We start from the raw sequence: 20,136 nt of genomic DNA on the forward strand, positions 1-20,136 counted from the left end.
GGACGTCGATATGCCAGTGGTACAGAAATATGCAACAGGAAGTGTTGCTATTCTAGACCAGGTGTTTCCAGACCGCCGGACGCAGTGGTTAGCACACTGGACTCGCATTCTGGAGGACGACGGTTCAATCCCGCGTCCGGCCATCCTAATTTAGGTTTTCCGTGATTTCCCTAGATCACTTCAGGCAAATGCCGGGATGGTTCCATCGAAAGGGCACGGCCGATTTCCTTCCCCATCCTTCCCTAATCCGAGTTTGTGCTCCGTCTCTAATGACCTCGTTGTCGACGGGACGTTAAACACTAATCTCCTCCTCCTCCTCCAGACCACCGGATTAACAGGGGTGGTCCAGTTCCCTGGCCTGTGAGCTCGCCTGACAGTACACCGATGGACTTCCTCCTATGGGAGTATGTCATGGACAGAGTCTACCAAATACCTGTTGACAACATCAATGGCTTAAAGAAACAAATCGTTGCTGACTTTGCCACAGTTGATGCGGATATGTTGCGCCGGTGTGGATGGAGCTTGAATATGAACTGGATGTTGTGCTTACCACCATATGTTGAGATTGGTTGAATGGCATAAAAGCTTTGTAAGATAATGTGTCACGTGAGTCAGACTTATTGTGAATATCTTAATTAGTTTGGATGCTGTAACACTTTAAAGTAGTATCGTAAATTTCGAGACGCCGTGTATGTAAATGATCTAGCAGATAACTTCGAAAGCTCGATGGCTGTGCAGAACCTGTTGTTGTCTATGGGAAGGTAGCTCCAGAAGACATTAAGCGAATGGCAGGAAGACCTGCAAAGCACTGGTGATTGATGCAGGCGGTTGATCCACAACTTGAATGGCTGTGAAGTACTGCCTATAGATAGCCGAAGAGCTCCACTAACTTTACGGGCGACAAAGTAATGGAAACAGTAAATACCGTTAAATACCTAGGAGTAACCATTCAGATCGACCTAAAGTAGAATGATCACGTAAAACAGATTGTTGGAAAAGCTGGTGTGAGACTGAGATTTATTTGGAGAATCTTAAGGAAATTTAATGCATCCATTAAAGAAATGGCGCACAAGATGTTTTTCCAGCCGATTATTAAGTATTGTTCATTAGTTTGAGATTACGAAAATAGATTAAAGAGAAAGAAATAGAAAAGATTCAACTAAGAGCAACGCGTTTTGTCACGGGATCGTTTAGTAGACGCTAGAGCGCTACGGAAATGTTCAACAATCGCCAGTGGCATACTCACAAGAAAGACGTGCTTCACGCACAGGTTTACTGCTGAAATCCTTAAAGCGTATGCTCCAAGAGCAGGCGGGCAACATATTACTTCCCGTCACATACGTCTTGTGAAATGACCGCGACGAGAAAACCAGAGAAATTAGAGTTAGTAGGGAGGTGTATCGAGTCATTATTACTTCGTTTCATTCTTGAAAGGAACATATGCTACCAGAAGTAAGGTCCGTCATTGACTTGCGTTGTTGCAGAAACTTCTATTGTACTCGTTCGAACAACGCCGGTGTTGTTGCAACGGTGCCAAAGGGCAGCGAGAATTCTTGCGGGGAGGGGGGAGGCTTGGGGCCCTAACAGTCACGACTGGTGTCTGGGATCCGATCGTATGGTCTCGGTGCTCGTGAAACAGGAATTTCGGGAAAGGCGTATAGGATAGTGTTCTGAAGCTCCATCAGGTTGGAACCGAGGACGCGCGAAAGAATCAAATTGAACATCTTCCTACAACATGTGGATTGTGTCTTCCAGTGTACGCTCGCACTGGGTGTAAGGAGCTGTGGGACTACTGACCAATCATCGCGTATGCCTGCACGCGCTTACGATCCAAATCTGTGCTTATGGTTTTTGACAGCTGCAGGCTGCGATTTCTCAACGGTCCGTACACGGGTGCTGCGACTATTGTGCGTTCTGTCTGTGGTGAAACGGGCTTGTCCGAGAAAATTGAGAGGGCTGGTGAGACAATTTTCATTGTCAGCTTGAAGAAATCATCTTGGGGTTCCACCCTGTGTACTTTCTGTCACCCGACTGCGCGTGAGTGCCAACTTGAAGTCGCCCGTCTTTAAGGTAGCATCTTCAGTGGACCTGATGTGCAGTGCCATTAGACCGTGCCGTGAGACTTGAGCTTAGCCAGTTGGGCGGGCGCTGAAGGAGAGCTTCGATTTGTTCAAGCTGCTAACCTTTTTGCAACAACTGTTGTGTATCGCAGTCGCAGTGTATTCTCTGTACAATTACTTTTACTGTTCCTCGTTATACAGATTTTTGATATTTCGTAGCAAACAATAGATCATAACATGTATGTACACTGCTTTGACATTAATTTGTTCCGCGTTGACATTTTTGCTCGCGTCTCTTTCCCAGTGACTTTCAAGGCAAGGAACCGCCCAGTCGCAACGCCAGAGTATAAGCGGGCCTCCACAGCAGTGGAGACGGACTCTCCCCGTCGCGTCTTGTCGATAACTTGAGCCGACAGCTTTCCACTTCCCATCTGCAAATATGTTAAGCCAAAGCGCGCACAGTGGAATGTTCCATACTTAAAAACTACCTAAACATAGTTTTGGGTTCCCACGAACGTCTTTCAAGGGCCTGACTGGGTTAGTAGTTATTCCTTAGAATCGAAATGTTACACCAGAGGACCTTGCTTGTAGAAATTGCTTCGTCTAAGATGGAACCGACTCACCTCGAAAATCACCTCGTCCTCATTCTGGAGATGCCTACCATGCAGTGATTTCTTCATCTAAGTGAAGAAGAAGAAGAACAAGAGGAAGAAGGAAGAGGAGAAGTCGTTGGGTACCATGTCATGATCAATGGGTACCATGTCATGAGATAACGAAATGGGGCGGGGAAAAATATAATAAAGAAGTAGCATATGTAACTGCGTCCTGCACTGAGTGAGCTGGGGTGCTGTCTACATCTACATCTACATCTACATCCATACTCCGCAAGCCACCTGACGGTGTGTGGCGGAGGGTACCTTGAGTACCTCTATCGGTTCTCTCTTCTATTCCAGTCTTGTATTGTTCGTGGAAAGAAGGATTGTCGGTATGCTTCTGTGTGGGCTCTAATCTCTCTGATTTTATCCTCATGGTCTCTTCGCGAGATATACGTAGGAGGGAGCAATATACTGCTTGACTCTTCGGTGAAGGTATGTTCTCGAAACTTTAACAAAAGCCCGTACCGAGCTACTGAGCGTCTCTCCTGCAGAGTCTTCCACTGGAGTTTATCTATCATCTCCGTAACGCTTTCGCGATTACTAAATGATCCTGTAACGAAGCGCGCTGCTCTCCGTTGAATCTTCTCTATCTCTTCTATCAACCCTATCTGGTATGGATCCCAAACTGCTGAGCAGTATTCAAGCAGTGGGCGAACAAACGTACTGTAACCTACTTCCTTTGTTTTCGGATTGCATTTCCTTAGGATCGTGTAGCAGAAACACTTCTCGCAACACGTCTTCTTGACAACCTCACGTAACTTCGTCAGAAGATTTCGGCAGTATGCTCCTAAGACGGTTTACACCTTACGAGCGTAATCCGTTAGCGCTACGCCATGGCTGTCGCAAAAAACGCTCAGCGTCACCTTGCCTAGATGATGCTTTGGTTTTCGCCCTTTTCGGCGGTGGTAATTCCACACGTTTCCACTGCTTGCTTCGTTCCTGTTCCCTGGAGTCCTAATGGTACATTTGACACTCGTCCGTGGTGGTTAGGTGTCTAGAGAAATCATTTGTGTTGGCGAGACACGATTGCCGCTACTGCGTCAGTTCAGCGGGCTGCTTCAACGGGAGTGAACAGTCGCGGATTCCAGCGGGTGGCAACCTCTGTCATGTTCACGATGTCGCAAACTGATACGTGACTTATTTTCACTTTCTCCATTGTGATACGCCGATCTTCGAGCACAGAGTCTCCACTTTGTCCTTCGTCATCCAGGTCTACCTGACCAAACTGGAAGTTTCTGGATCATCTGACCAATAATGGTGGCGTGCTTTGCTACGCTTCGGTCACCTCAGTGTGAATTATTGCAGTGTTTCTCACATTCAGCTGCAGAAACGAAATACCGCACGAAACATCTAGTTTTTGCTTCTTTAGCTGCGCGGTACGGTATTGTGCGGCGGTAAAAAACTTAATGGCTACTCCTCGTGTAGATGTGCTCAAACGCTTAGCTTCAGTAATATTTACGCTTCATGTAATTGCTGATGCGGGCACCAGAAAATGGACTTGCTTGATAGCATTCGGTAATGTCTTGTTGAAGAATTTTCTGTGGCAATTCTGTACATAAGCGAAAAGTTTTCATTGCTGAAACGCTTTGTAAGACTTACATCTGATGCCTATTCGCTAACCTCACATAGGAAACTGTTTAAAAAACTAGGCGAACTAACAACATTCTCTCAATAAATTTGCTCTTTAATGAAGTTTTATTTAAAGACCTGTACATTATTAAACTGCATTGATGATTAATAAATTCCTGTTACATAACTTGCTAGCATGAGCCATCTTCTCACAGATAAATTCTATCTTGCAATAAAATTATTTTGGGTGTTGGTCGCGTCTTTATAAAACATCGAATGTATCTTATTTGCAAACACACTGACACATGTCTCAATATGGGGAATTGTCACATAGTTCCTGTTCTGGGCCGATACACGGTCGCTCGGTGCCCACAGCACTCACAAACTGTGGGTATCTACTCGGCAATATTATTTTACTTCCCTATACACTGTCCTCGGTGCCCACAGCACTCACAAAGTGTGGGTATCTACTCGGCAATATTATTTTACTTCCCTATACACTGTCCAGTCACACTGATATGGACCCATTCCGCCCCCAGTGTTGTGCGTGAAATTGCGTGCTTGTGGAATATCGTCTCAGTTATGTGAAGGATCCGTGATTTCCTGTCAGAGAGGTCACAGTTTGTAGTAACTGACGATGTCGTCGGGTAAACCAGAAGTGATTTCTGGCGTTTCGCAAGGTAGTGTTATAGGTTCTTTGCTGTTCCTTACTTATATAAACGACTTGGGAGAGAATCTGAGCAGCCGTCTCAGGTTGTTTGCAGATGACGCTGTCGTTTATCGACTAGTAAAGTCATCAGAAGATGAAAACAAATTGCAAAACGATTTAGAATATATATATATATATATATATATATATATATGTATATATATATATATATATATATATATATATTAGTGCGAAAATTGGCAATTGACCCCAAATAACGAAAAGTGTGAGGTCATCCACATGAGTGCTAAAAGGAATCCGTTAAACTTCGGTTACACGATACAGATCAGTCAAATGTGAAGGCCGTAAATTCAACTAAATACCTAGGAATTACAATTATGAACAACTTAAATTGGAACGAACACACAGAAAATGTTGTGGGGAAGGCTAACCAAACACTGCGTTTAATTGGCGGGACATTTAGGAAGTGAAAGAGATCTACTAAGGAGACTGCCTGCGTCAAGCTTGTCCGCATTCTTTTAGAATACTGCTGCGCGGTGTGGGATCCTTGCCAGATAGGATTGACGGAGTACATAGAAAAAGTTCAAAGAAAGACAGCAAGTTTTGTATTATCACGAAAGAGGAGACAGTGTCACTAAAATGATACAGGGTTTGGGATGGACATAATTAAAACAGAGCCGTTTTTCGTTGCGGGAGAATCTTCTCACGAAATTCCAGTCATCAACTTTCTCCTCCGAATGCGAAAATATTTTTTTGACGGCGACCTACATAGGGAGAAACGATTACCGTGATAAAATAAGGGAAATCGGCGCTCGTTCGCTCTTTCCGCGCGCTGTACGAGATGGGAATAATAGAGAATTGTGAAGGTGGTTTGATGAACCCTTTGCCAGGCACTTAAATGTGAGTTGCAGAGTATCGATGTAGATGTAGATGTGGGTAGCTGCGGTGGGTTTCTCCGTTGAGGATCCGTGGTGCGAACATCCCGATCGAGGGGATCCAACACATACTGGCTTGCGCTTAAATCGAGAACTTTGGAGGCCAGGGGAGCACGGTAAACTCGTTCTGGTGCTCTCCCAAGCAAGCACGTACACTGTGAACTTGTGACACGTTGCACTGCCCATCGTGCTAAGAAACACAAACTGATGGTCCCCAAGGATACAGGTATACTTGTGTCATCCACTGTGCCTTCCAATATGACAGGATCACTCTTTGAGTGGCACGAAAACATTCCCCAGACCATAACACCCCCTCCTCCAGCCTGAGCCCTTCCGACGATTGTTGCAGGGTGTTTCCAACACGCCAACGGCCAACTGTCAGATGGAGAATAAAACGTGATTTTTTTTTGAAAAGGCCACCTCACGCCGCTCAGCGGACGCCCAGTGGCGATACTATCGTGTAAATTCCAGCCTTCGTCGCCGATGAGTAGCAGTCAGCACGGGTGCATGTGAACTAGGCCCCTGCTGCGGATGCCCATACGCAGCAGCGCTCGCTGAATAGTCGTCGAGAAGACGCTGTTGGTAAACTCTTAGTTCATCTGGGCGGGCAGCTGCTTAACAGTTGCACGTCTATTCGCCCGCGCACATCTCCACTACCGTCTTTCATCCCTGTTGTCCACGGCACGTAATGCACAGAGTTGCCTCGGTGCGGATTTTGGATAGCGCTATTGTGCCATGCTCGGCATACTTCAATTACTGCGGCACGTGAACAGTTTACGAACTAGGCCCTTACACGATTATGTACCCTCTACTGCTAGTGCTGCTGCCTGCTGTCTGTGAGTGGTTATTACACGTTGACGTCGAACACAGGCGATGGTCACATGAATGTGGCTGGATCGTGTAACGTGTGAAGCAAACATGTGTAACAAAGTTTTGTTTGACTAATTTCAAAACTGACAAATGATGCGCACTCTCATTAGCATCATAATCAACATTATGCAAGATACCAAAACTGACCTTCGCAATTGACTCTTATTAGTTCTTCCCACGCAAGAAACCTCACTGCTAACCATTAATAAGACACACTATCATAAAACTCAAATAAAGTTTTTGGACCACAAACTCCTTAGACTGTGCATCCATTAAAACTGACCAAGCGATGAGTGAGCTTTTAGCCTCGTTTTCACTAACATGGGACCGCGCCTAATCGTCATCACCGATTTCGTCCAAAATTATAGCGTATGCAGTGGTTGGCCAGAAATAAAAATTGACTGAAGTGGGAGATCCAGATGGACAAGCGTTCACACACACACACACACACACACACACACACACACACACACACACACACGCGCGCGCGCGCGCGCGCGCGCGCGCGCGCGCGCGCGAACAAAGCAACATGCGCGCGCCATAACCTAGTAATATATTTAATCAAGTCGAAGCTTCCTGGCAGATTAAAACTGTGCGCCCGACCGAGACTTGAAGAAAGAACCTTTGCCTTTCGCGGGTAAGTACGCTACCAACTTAGCGACCCAAGTGCGACTCACGACTCGTCCTCACAGCTTTACTTCCGTCAGTACCTCGTCCCCTACCTTTCAAACTACTCTGAGGTGTGAGAACGCGTCGTGAGTCATGTCACTTGGCAGAGCACTTGCCCGCGAAGGCAAAGTGTCGGTCCGGCACACTCTTTTAATTTGCCAGCAAGTTTCACGCCAGCGCACACTCTACTGAAGAGTGAACATTCCGTTGTAGTTTACTAAACGCGTCTGTAGTTAGTTATGCACCTTAATTTTGAAAAGTTGCTTGTAGTGTTTACTGACGTCACCAGCTTCGTATGATTTGACCTCTCTAGTGATTGAATTGCTGTTAATTCCGTAATCTGTCGTAATGAACTTAACAATAGTAACTCTCTTAATTATCGTCCTAAAGTCATGCTTGAAGTTTCCATGAGCTCATCTCATCGTCGTGATGTTTTCCATGTACTAGGTTTTCTGTATCATTTTTGTTAGGTCTGTAACGTAGTTCCATTGAAAATATAATGTTCATCTTTCTTAAGGTTGAAGCTCTTCTGTTGGTGTTTTTTTTTTTGGAGGGGGTCCGCCTGGAGCAAAAACAATTTTTTTCTTTGTTTCTCTTACCCAGATTGGTTTCGCTGAAGTTTGAGCTTGACCAGTGAGCTTTTATTGTGTTTCATCAAACAGCAGGAAAAATACTCGTCACTACTTGTATACATACTAATTCAAATAGCCGGCCGGAGTGGCCGTGCGGTTCCCGGCGCTGCAGTCGGGAACCGAGCGACCGCTACGGTCACAGGTTCGAATCCTGCCTCGGGCATGGATGTGTGTGATGTCCTTAGGTTAGTTAGGTTTAATTAGTTCCAAGTTCTAGGCGACTGATGACCTCAGAAGTTAAGTCGCATAGTGCTCAGAGCCATTTGAACCATCTGAACTAATTCAAATTCTTAAGTAAGTCTTTAAACAATGGAAAACCCAGGATGGAAAGAAAATTTTTACAAATTTAAACAGTGTTTACATCTATTCTTTGCCATCACATACTGTGTTTGTACACGCTCTGTTGTGCTTTGTATTTCAGTTGTCGTCCTTTCACTGTTCATCGTCTGCAGCCATATGGAACTTAATGTAGAAAAATTGTTTAGCTCGAAACTTTACGACTGGCATTGTTGTGGTTTCGTTTTTCTGCTGCAAGTTCTATATGGTTGCATATGACAGACTGTGAAAGGAAGACGACTTGATGTGAAACGTAACAAAAACCAGGAAAACCACAGCATATGGTAGCAAGGTATATAAAAAAGCATTGTTTTTCACATTTGTAAATACTTTTTTGGAAACTCGAATTTGTAGGTGTACAAGTAGTGAAGAGCATTTTTATTGTTGTTTTATACAAAGAAAATAAAAGCCCACTGATGTTATGAAAGTTCAGCGAAGTATGTTTGGGTAATAGAAGAAAGAAAAAAAATTTGTCCAAGGCAGGCACCTGTAAATTTATTCGTAATGAAATTTTCCCTCTACGGCGGACTGTGCTCTTAATGAAACTTGCTGGCCGGACCGAGACTCGGAATTCGGGACCTTCGCCTTTTGCGGGCAAATCAGTAGAGCACTTGCCCGCGTAAGACGAAGGTCCCGAGTTCCAAGTCTCGATCCGTAACATAGTTTTAAGCGACCAGGAAGTTTCATATTTATTCATCTTTTCGCCTCGATCACTTTAGTTGCTACTGAGGCTTCGGCCTCAGCGCAAAACGCTCGAGGACGTCATAACGCGAGCCGACGCTGTAGTGTCCGTAGTAGCAGTTCCCTATCCAGCGGTGCCTGTTATAGCATTCTGCAGAGACCAAACAATAAGAGTCGGACGCACTGCTATCCGATTTGATACTGGAAGGACATACATTTCTGAAAGTCCATGTCTTCGTTGTAAGGAGAGATCCAATTGTTCTAGTGAAACAGAGAGGATTGGTTGATGGGACCAAACAGCGAGGTCATCGGTCCCATCAGATTAAGAAAGGATTGGGAAGGAAGTCGGCCGTGCCCTTTCAAAGGAATTATCCCGGCATTTGCCTGAAGCGTTTTAGGGAAATCGTGGAAAACCTAAATCAGGATGGCTGGGCGAGGATCTTGAACTGTCGTCCTCCAGAAAGCGAGTCCAGTGTCAGAGAGAACCGTTTGAAGAGTTTAATGCATTATGTGAGAGTTTACAATTAGTAACTAATAGTGACTTTAGTTTCTCCTTTTTCAAATTTTATTTTAAACGAAAATAATGTTACACAATTTAAACAATTGCATCTAAAGTCACTAGTGGCAAGAAATGTGCGAGGCACGTTAGCTAATTACATTTGTCAGAGCAGAATTACGCTATAAAAATATTTAGTTACCGTCAGTATTAAGCTTCATTGCTGTTTGACTCTATAGGTCTTTCATGCAGTCGGCCTACTTTTGCACTGAGAATAACTAGATTGCCAAATTTCTGGCCCTTGTAGTACCGCTGTGGTAATTTCGTCAAAGGACACGGCTCTCCGCTCGCTGCACGCTCGAGATAAACTGGTTCACGTTGCACGCGCACGCTCTGCTCGACGCCGATGCTGCCAACTGCGCGCGTCTTCGGAAGTGCTCGCAGCCAGGACGCTACTGTATCGTCAAATAGTTTTGTGTTCCACGCTGCGAGGAAAACAGCGTCGGCCACTGTCCGCTGCGCTTCACCATTCAGCCGAGCACGCCCGCTGCGGCACTCGCCCACCTGCACGCCTCGCTCGCCCGGTCGGCTAGTGCCTCTCGTAATGTGACTCTATGTGTGTGTGCGCAGCGCTGACGTCCGACGAGAGCAGCTGTGAGGACGGCGCGGCCGGCGGCTCGACGCCCAGCAGCTCGCCGTCGGCGTCGCGGCCCGGCACGTCGGCGTCCACGGCGTCGGTGGGCTCGTCCTGCGACGGCGGCCGCGCCGGCCTGGGCGGCCTCTTCGGCTCCGCGGGCGCCGCCGAGCACCACCGGCGCTCCTTCTACATTCACCTGGCGCAACGCGCCGGCGGCCGCGCGGCCGGCTCTGGCGCCGCCACTGCGGGCGCCGGCGGAGGCGGCGGCGGCGGCGGGGGCGGCGCGGCCGGCCAGGGCGCCGAGCAGACCACGTACGAGCTGGTTCACTTCCTCGGCTACCTGCAGGTCCCGCGGTCCCACGAGCCGCCGCCCGCCACGCACCGCCCGCGCCGACACCGCGGTAAGTGTCGACAGAAACGCTAAATTACTCGGAAAGAAAGATTAAAACTCCGTGCCCGGCCGAGACGCGAACCCGGAACCTCGCCCGATATTGAAGGCGGAAGTAATGCTGTGAGGGCGGTTCACGAGTAGTGAGCAGCTAGCGTACTGCCCCCGAAAGGCGGAGGTCCCGGTTTCTAATCCCGGACCGTGTTCTACCGAGAAGTTTCGTAATAGCACACACTCCGCTGCAGAGTGAAAGATTCCTTCCGGAAACAATCCCCGAGGCTGTGGCCGAGCCGTTTCTCTGCGACGTCCTTTTGTCGCAGTGTGCGAGTCCTGTAACGTATGCGGGAGAAGTTTCGTGAAGTTTAGGAGAGAGATACTCGCAAAATGTCGAGGGGTGCTCGGCAGTGACACCTGGATAGCTCTGTCTCTATTCGCAGTAGTGACGTACAGTTTGACACAACTCTTTACTTACAAGTCACAGCATATATAACAAAAGAGTTGACAAAATTTGACGGTTTAGGAAAAAGTACTGCCAATCACAAATATAAATATCTCGAGTACATCGGTTCCCGACATCCTCCCCACCGTGCTCATCTCCGAGAGGAAGACCCGCTACCTGTCATCCTTTTCTCACCGTTCTCCCCACCGAGACGTCTGTCGTGCTGTGAACTTCTGTGCAATTCTGTTGTTGGCAAGGAAATGATCGGTCTCTGAGATTGCCGGTGAGAAGTCTCCTGAAGCGATGTGACTTGCTGACGAATATCAGATGTCGTCGCTCACCAGTGAGGTCTGAAAATTGTAATGTTCCTCCCAGAGCGAGAGTCCGTCTTCGACGAACGGATGAACGTATCCGACTTGTTTGAATTTCCTGCGTGAAGTGTTGGCATCGTACTGTTTTGATGCAATAAGTGTGTGTGTTTGCAGGTTCGAATGCTGTCGACACTTTACGAGTTTATCTTTGTGACGAATCTTGTGAGTCGGTCGAAGGATTTGGCCAGATGTACGAGTTAGTCTCCAGCAGGAACTGAATTTGGAAATGTCTGAGAGGCTGGGTGGTATAGTAAGTGCCATCACATGTTTTACATTCCTTCTCTCTTCCGAGAGGTCACGGCGCGTGTCCGGAGTATCGGGTGACCGATGTTCTTCTGCGTGTGCAAGCCACAGAGGTCCTTTCCACCAAACGTGTGCAGATTGCATTAGATTGCCCAGCGGTCCTTATGTTAAGTGATCCGTGGCTTATCGTGTCCAGGACACGTTCCCACTAACTTGGTGACGTACGTGTATAAATTTCTGTCACTTGGTTACAGGTGAAAGTATCCCATCGATTAGCATTGTTCTGCATCCAGCCTAAAGTCACTGTAACATCTGTCCACAACACTGAATGAGTAATTTCGTACCCTGTAACTTCACAGAAATATCGCAGTAACTGTGCTCTTACAAGTGCATCTAGAAGTTCGATATGTGGCAGTGTTATCTTTTTGACGAGTGCAAGTCTGTTCTTTCTTCAGGTTAAGTGAGTCATTGTGCAGCCATGTAATATACTGCGGATGTACAGAGCTGCCCAGTATGCTTGTTCCGAAACAGCACAGAATATTTGAATCTGAACATTTGGGTTTTTAGTACTTGACATCCATTGTGGGATACAAATGTGAGGCAGGGAATGTAAAGTGGACACTCAAGTATTCCACTGTGTCACAAGATTGTTGGGTAGCAATTGATTTCAGTCAAAGCCCCTACACCACATTCCTTGGAACACTAATTTTGTCATGATTGACACAGGAGAAAATAGTCCTAGTGGGTCATAAAATTTGACTACAGTCTGTGGTAGTTTCCTTTTGGCAGTGGATCCATCAGGTAATTTTTCTGTGACATCTGTGTTAATGTAGAACCTCTCCCTTGCCGAAAACTTGAGTGTCTGTGGTAAATTCCTATCCTTTGGTTCTCCATATCTTGTGTAACTGGTATGAAGTAGTGCATCATTTTGCTAATTGGAAGTTCAATAATTTCATGTGGGCCGTTAGTTCATAATACACAGTGACAGCTACATTGTCATTACCGGTGCCAAAAATGAAGTCATCCACGAAAAAAATTGTTTTCTAGTATCTGTGTGGTGACGTGAAATACAGCCTCATGTCTAGAAGTGTGTTCTTTCAGCGTTGCCAAAAGCAAAAATGGACTGCATGTCAGGCTGAATGGAGGTCTAGGGAATAGCAAGTCATTACTTCATTTGTGGCATGGTATTTTTCCGTAACTTGGTTATGCCACAGAAATTTTGTCAAATCCTTAATGTCTTTGTGGTACACAAGTTGCAGAAATGCTTGCTTAATGTTACTGATAATAGCCAAGTGATGTAATCCTGCCTCCAAAGTATTGTGATAGAGAGTGTGTTGATCTAGTGAGAAGATGCATAAAAAACTATCCTTCACTTTATTTTAACAAGTTTATTCTTGTTATCTGCCTGGTGCAGAAGGAAAAACACGGCGGTACTTGGTTCTTCAGGAGGAGCGAGTTCTCATGGTTCTTTGTAATGTAGTCCAACACAAGATTGGTAAGTATCCTTTGGGGAAATGTGTCAAGACATCTTCTATGTAAACTATAAGTTCTGCTTTCTGTGTTCAGTTAGTTAATACAATATAGAACAATATTTTGTTTCTTAGTTAGACAAAGGGTGCTTCAAGGATCACGTACAAGATAAAATGCCTGAAATTGTCAAGGGAGGACAGAATCTTTATTGGTCTTTATTGTATCATGATGTGTAGTTATGGTTATTGTCTCTGATTCCTACAGTGGTCTCAGTTGCTCGTCTGTGGACATGGAGCCTGAAGTACAAAGTTAACAACGACTAAATTCACTCAGATGGTAGATCTGCTCCCACTGAGGATCCAATTGAATATGATAGGAAACAGAACAATTTATTTAAAAAATGTGGATCAGTAAACTGCAGATGACGATCTTCCAGTAATTTTCTGCCAGCTGTTGTCAGTTTTCTTGACTGGAGCTGCTACTTCTCAGTCAAGTAGCTCCTTAGTTGCCCCACAAGGGCTGAGTCCATACTGCTTGCCAACAGCACTTGGCAGATCCTTATGGTCACCCATCCAAATGCTAGCCAAGCCAGACAGTGCTTAACTTCAGTCATCTGATGGGAACCAGTGCTACCACTGCAGCAAGGCTGCTCGCTCTAGTAATGATAACTACTAAATAAAAGCTTTACGGGCATATCTTCTTGGGAATCTTTCTGTGGATCAGCTAACTGCAAAGTGTGGATAATTGCTACAGTCCTCTTGAGGTTTGAGGCAGAGGTAACTTTCATATCTTCTGTTCTTAGTCCTAGAATTAGCACACACTCATCTGATTTCAAAACTGACTGTGCTACACCATTCCGGGGAGCTAGTATGAGATTTGTATGTGCAAACACTAAGTTGTCATTTGTCAAAGGCAGGCAGTTTCAAATCTTCCGGTAATGACTTCGCTGTGCAGGTTGCGGGGTGAGAAGGAAAGTCTACTTCTTATTCTGTCCAGTAAGTCCCCTTAACTGGGGGTTCAGGACAACTTTTCCGTAACTCACCCCATTTCCTAAATCTCGCCAGTCGTTTTTCTTCGCCCTCTTCCTGTCCCTTCTACTCTTCTGCCAGAAGCAGAAGCCACTGACTCTGAAATCTTGCATATTTCCATATCTTTATATTAGTTTTCTCCAGCTGCTGATCGGTGAGTAGACTCAAACATTGATTATTTTCATTGATAAACACTGGAAAGAGTTGCTTGGTTTTTGCTGTGTGAACTTTCTCAGCAGATTTCCATATCCTATAATTAACTTCTGTTTCCTTTTTCTTTCAAAGTTTATTAAGTCATAAACAGAAATAAAAAAGAGAAGCAGAAAAGAATGTTTTGATCAAACTTTGGCCGTATTTATTGCCTTAGTTAATCTCGAGGACTATGTGACACAGCGGAATACTGTTGACATTTCACATACGATTTTACTGTAGAATTTTATGCCTTGTTAATCCTTTTTTAACATGTCATAAAATTTTTGATGATAAGTATTTCATTAATATTTTGGTGGGAATTTAAATGTTTCAGACACAGTTCCAAGTAGCAACAGTGACAATGTCCTGGTTGCTGTCGTCCAACTGTTCCGGGAGAAAAAAGTCATGGAGTTATCTCTCCTGGAGGCAACACTGGATGAGTACCAAACGAGGCATCTAAAAGATGGCAGTATTGTGTATTCAGATCACAGGTACTACTCAGTTTTGTGTAGTTTTCATCTACTTCTGTTTGTAGTAGTTGCTAGGAATATACACATAGCATTTCATGTACAGAGGTTGTTAATAGAGACTGACTCGCAATGACTCCTTTGTTCATTCCCACATTCAGCATTTTGGGAAATTTTTCTTTGTTTCTGTTATATTGAGGATTACATTGTTGACAATAACATTACACTTGCTTGACATGTCAGTAGGTTAGAAACAGTCTAACATTTCTCTCCCAAAAAACAAACTAAAACTGTTCCTTTTTCTGTATAATGTTCAGTAAGAGAGTATTACATTAGTCTAATTGCATTTGACTTGGAATGAACTTTTATTTTAAAATACAAGTCTGACTTACTTTCAGTTTGTGGAACTATCTCAGAAAAAGTCCTTAATTACAGTAGAGAATGAATGTAATGTGGCACAAAATGTATTTAGTACATAAGAGCACTTAGCCTAGATGGACTTGCTGTTGAAAAGATATTTCAGTATGGTGATTTTTTTTTTTTGTTTCAGAATATCTGTCGTGGCCGGATATCTGGCAGATGAGGTTCATGGCCGCAATGCATTCACATTCATGCATCAGGATGACATGGCATATGCCTTAATAGCCCTTCAGCAGAGTAAGCTGGTTTCATTTAATATAATTTTAATGAATCATTGATGCCTCTAGTGAATTGGGAGGGAGGTGTTGCATAGATGTTGAATGTTTCTCTTAGTTCACATTCTGAAAGTGGAAAGAGGGTGGAGGGAATACATCACTATGTGTTTCACAATATCAACTTCAAGTAGAAATAATGAACCTAATATGCAGCTTTTATTTGTCTGCTTTAAATGAAGTGTTAATGTATTTATGCAATAAGATGTTGACACCTGACACTATATTTTGTGGGTCACTCATGAAAAAGTAGTTGTACACTTGGAACAAAACAGCAAGTTAGATTTTACAAGGTATGGAATGAATAAGATGTGCAGTTCCAGCATTACTACTACTGCAACATTGCTGTTGCTGCCGCTACTACTGCTACTACTACTACTACTCCAACACTAATAATTTTCATTTGGGGGTGTACGGGAATAATTTTACTTTGGCGAACAGTGTACTATCACTCAAAAAAGAAAGGAGGATTCGTAACATTTCAAGTTTTATCTTAGAAGTCACTAGGTAAGTATCAATGCTTATCCTCTTAAAATGATCATTTGAGATTATTTATGTTGAGCCATTGTTTTGTGCAGACTTCGGATGGAACTGAAAAGTACCAGTTGCAGGTTTAGAGTGGAAAGAGTATCTGCAGATGTATCAGTATATGCATCTGAAATTGCAGTTAGATTCTTCTTGGTGTGAAACTTGCACATAAAAGAAAAGCCATGGGAATCCACCTTAATGTCATTGACATGAGACACATTAATACTCTTTCACTTGAAAGTGTCAGTGTTCACGTACAAAGAATAAGCGTTATCACATGGAAATATTGTGTCATCAACATTATGTTCCAAATAATTATGAGTAGTCCTTTTAACCAGAATTACACTAGTCTTGCAACAATCTCATTTAGCCCAATTAGGAGATACAATGGATGTATCCGCCCCTTTCTCTGTTGACTACAATAATTGTGGTAATAAAAAAATTAGCAAACTTTGTAAACTATTGACATTACATGTGTTTGCACAGTAAAAAACATATCGGTATGAGCTGGTGCAGGTACAGTAACCAAAGTTTATTATCTCTACTTAACTTTGTGCTTGTTGAAATTGTTATTCTACTGTTGTCTAGATGGTAGGTTGTCCGTCCTGTGAGACACAGTTGGGTTGTTAATTGGAAATATGTATGTTGAAATAATACTGTGATGCATATTACTTTCTTCACATTAACTTTTTAATGAACATGTCTCCCACAATAGCTTTACAATGCCTCATTTCACAGACTAAACATTCTGGCTCTATAGAGCAACCACAACAGACTAACTCCGTAACTCTGTAACTGCACAACAGACTGACTCCAATTACTTGTTGGGAATTACAAAGATATACGAAGTTCCCATATGTAAGGAGATACAATCAGTGTTTCTTAACCAAAGAGATACAGTTAATTAACATTTCATAAACAAAAGCATTTTTATATCAATTTATTTTCTTAACTAATTATAGAAAACAATAATTACGATTGTAATACAGAATTTTAATATTCGTAATTTTAAATAATAGTGTAGCAGCTACTTCGATACTTCACAAAAAAAGAGGTTTATTGAGCAGTTCCATTACAAGATATAACATTATTTTTGCTGTATGGCTTTGTGTGCCAGTTGACTGCATTAGCAAACTTTCTTATCAGGAACATGGTCATATATAGGGTTGTGCTTTCAACCGCTGACTGTGTGCGGATGTTAACATCTGAATGGATCTCGGAGTTAATGTAACAGTATTAGCAGACTTTCCACTATTGCATCACCTTGTATGGCTTCATAATTAAAGCCATCAAGTACCAGATTGTGTCTTGCGTCTTGCGATGTTAATGGAAACTTTATTCACATGACTCTGTGTTTTCAGATTTACAGTCTTATCATGAAAATTAGCAAGATTTCTAATTTTTGACAGTGATGATCAGACATCAGACATGTACCCCCCCCCCCCCCCCTCTCAACAAGTTACTAGTGTGATCTCCCCATGTGCGTGTTATCAAGTCATTTTAATGATATGAATATAATAGAGGGAAACATTCCACGTGGGAAAAATATATCTAAAAAGAAAGATGATGAGACTTACCAAACAAAAGCGCTGGCAGGTCGATAGACACACAAACAAACACAAACATACACACAAAATTCAAGCTTTCGCAACAAACGGTTGCTTCGTCAGGAAAGAGGGAAGGAGAGGGAAAGACGAAAGGATGTGGGTTTTAAGGGAGAGGGTAAGGAGTCATTCCAATCCCGGGAGCGGAAAGACTTACCGTAGGGGGAAAAAAGGACAGGTATACACTCGCACACACACACATACCCATCCGCATATACACAGACACAAGCAGACATTTGTAAAGGCAAAGAGTTTGGGCAGAGATGTGTATACCTGTCCTTTTTTCCCCCTACGGTAAGTCTTTCCGCTCCCGGGATTGGAATGACTCCTTACCCTCTCCCTTAAAACCCACATCCTTTCGTCTTTCCCTCTCCTTCCCTCTTTCCTGACGAAGCAACCGTTTGTTGCGAAAGCTTGAATTTTGTGTGTATGTTTGTGTTTGTTTGTGTGTCTATCGACCTGCCAGCACTTTTGTTTGGTAAGTCTCATCATCTTTCTTTTTAGATTTATCAAGTCATTTGATATACTAGTTATGTGGTACTCTCCATGCAGTTACGAACAAAGTTATTATGTGTCATGCCTGTATTTTCAAACGAAATCCAAATGAGCTGCAAGTCCACATTATGCGGTTGTGAACAGTGACATTTTTCAGTTAGGCAAAAACTTAAATTTAAAAGCTGAAAACTACAGAAGTAAGTTCATTAACATGCAAAATATGGCTCGTATGACTTGTGCATACAGAGTACATGGAGTTCAACTGGAAATGCTGTTGTACTGTTATCACAACACTTTGAGAAAACATGAGATTTGGGTGGGGATACCTATCTGGAGACATACCGCAAGCTTCAGTGCCTGGTGAAGATGGTTACAGACATAGCTAGTGATAGACAGAAAAAAAATAGATACAAAAATAAAAGACAGAAAAACAAAAGCAGCCTTTATTTTGTCCATCAATCCCCCCGCTCTGAACCAAGTAAAGAACTGCACTACATCACGTCTGGCATTGCTTAAAATCAACAACTTTAGGTGTGCTATTAATCCCATGACAATCTACCACATTCAAGGCACTAAAAATAAAAATCCTGGAAGAACACAAGATAACGAGTCAGAAAACAATAAAAGTGCAAATGCTGTGGTGCTAAATTAGGTAACAGTTTTGTGAAAAAGCCAAAAAGTGCTGTAAGTGAAAGTGACAAATCAGAACAAAAACAAAAAAGGGAAAATCGGCCTACAGATGTAGCTTTTGTAACAGGAATGGACTCAAAGAAAATGAGAGGTTTTTCAAGAGGAAACTAAGTGTACAATGTGCAAACAATATCATCAAAGCTTATAGATGTTTCTCTGTGAATGACCCTGCTACAAAGTTTTGTGGCTCCAACATTTTTTGGTGCATAGATAGTTGTTGCACATCACACATGTGTAACAATCTAACAGTGAGGTAGAAACACAAGAGAATTTAGTGCTTGCAGACAACAGTGTTACCCAGGTAACAGCTAAAGGTGACATGCATCGCAACAGCAGTCAGTGATGCTAACTCCATAATGCTGAAAAACGCTTTGTGTGGGTGAAAGCTCATAACTAATCTCATTTCATTGACAAAGGTTGTGAACAACAAACCCACATTGACTTCTGAGAAAACTGGTGCCATCATATGAGATACTAGCGATAAAGTCAAGCTGAATGCAAACAGAGTTTGTAATTTGTTTTATTTACAAGAAAATGGTCCAAAGGCATGCGTCTTTACCGAGCCAAAAGTTAGAAGTGATATGCAAATCTGTCATACTCACTTAGGCTACTTGTCCTTGCGAGATGTGATCAGAATGCTCAAAAATGATTGAGTGACAGTTTAAAATTCAGTGATGTCACTCTCACTAGATTCACTACATGGCTTGAAGGAAAAATCAGTTCACTCTCGTCACCAGATTAAAAAAGGATCTTGAACAAACTTTTGGAGTTAATCCATTCTGTACACAGCTGACTATGTCTGAAATCATTGCTTAACTAGAGGATTGCCTGATGGAACTCCACATGAGAAGTGACTGAAGAGAAAACCTGACATATCTCACCTTTGTATGTCTGGTCAAAAGGTTGACATCCTGGATAAATTGCCAAAGAAAGGAAAGTCCGATCCTAAAGTCAAAGAAGGGATTTTTGTGACGTTTCTTACTGTTCAAAAACCAATTGTTTGTGGGTACCAAAAGATTACAAGATTCACGTGCCAAGAGGTGTGAAGTTCCTTGATCGTGACAGTTTTGAGCCCAAACAGACTCAGGTGGACTCCTGTGAAGATGAACATGAAACAGATCATCACCAAAGAGGAGGCACTAACATGAATTCCTTGGGAGGAGATTTCAGTGGTGATACAAACAGCGAATTAGAGCCATTGTCAGATGATGAACCTGTCTACGGCTTTGAAAATGAATGACTTCCAATAATTACTGGTCAAGAATTGAATCCCGATGATGATTTATCATGTGATGAAGATGATAATTCTCCAAACATC

General features: G+C 43.3%; 1 protein-coding gene across 5 annotated transcripts in view; it reads left to right on the plus strand.

The window, feature by feature from the left end:
* LOC126480743 (uncharacterized) overlaps nucleotides 1-20,136 on the plus strand; it is a 1,220,032-nt gene that overhangs the window by 1,114,815 nt on the left and 85,081 nt on the right. For all 5 annotated transcript variants that reach the window (XM_050104017.1, XM_050104016.1, XM_050104015.1 and 2 more), the window contains 3 exons: nucleotides 10,205-10,612; nucleotides 14,677-14,833; nucleotides 15,360-15,466. In XM_050104017.1, coding sequence (XP_049959974.1) covers nucleotides 10,205-10,612; nucleotides 14,677-14,833; nucleotides 15,360-15,466 — 672 coding nt within the window. The remainder of the gene's footprint in view (nucleotides 1-10,204; nucleotides 10,613-14,676; nucleotides 14,834-15,359; nucleotides 15,467-20,136) is intronic.

Source organism: Schistocerca serialis, chromosome 5 (assembly GCF_023864345.2).
Source record: "Schistocerca serialis cubense isolate TAMUIC-IGC-003099 chromosome 5, iqSchSeri2.2, whole genome shotgun sequence".
Lineage (NCBI taxonomy): Eukaryota > Metazoa > Arthropoda > Insecta > Orthoptera > Acrididae > Schistocerca > Schistocerca serialis.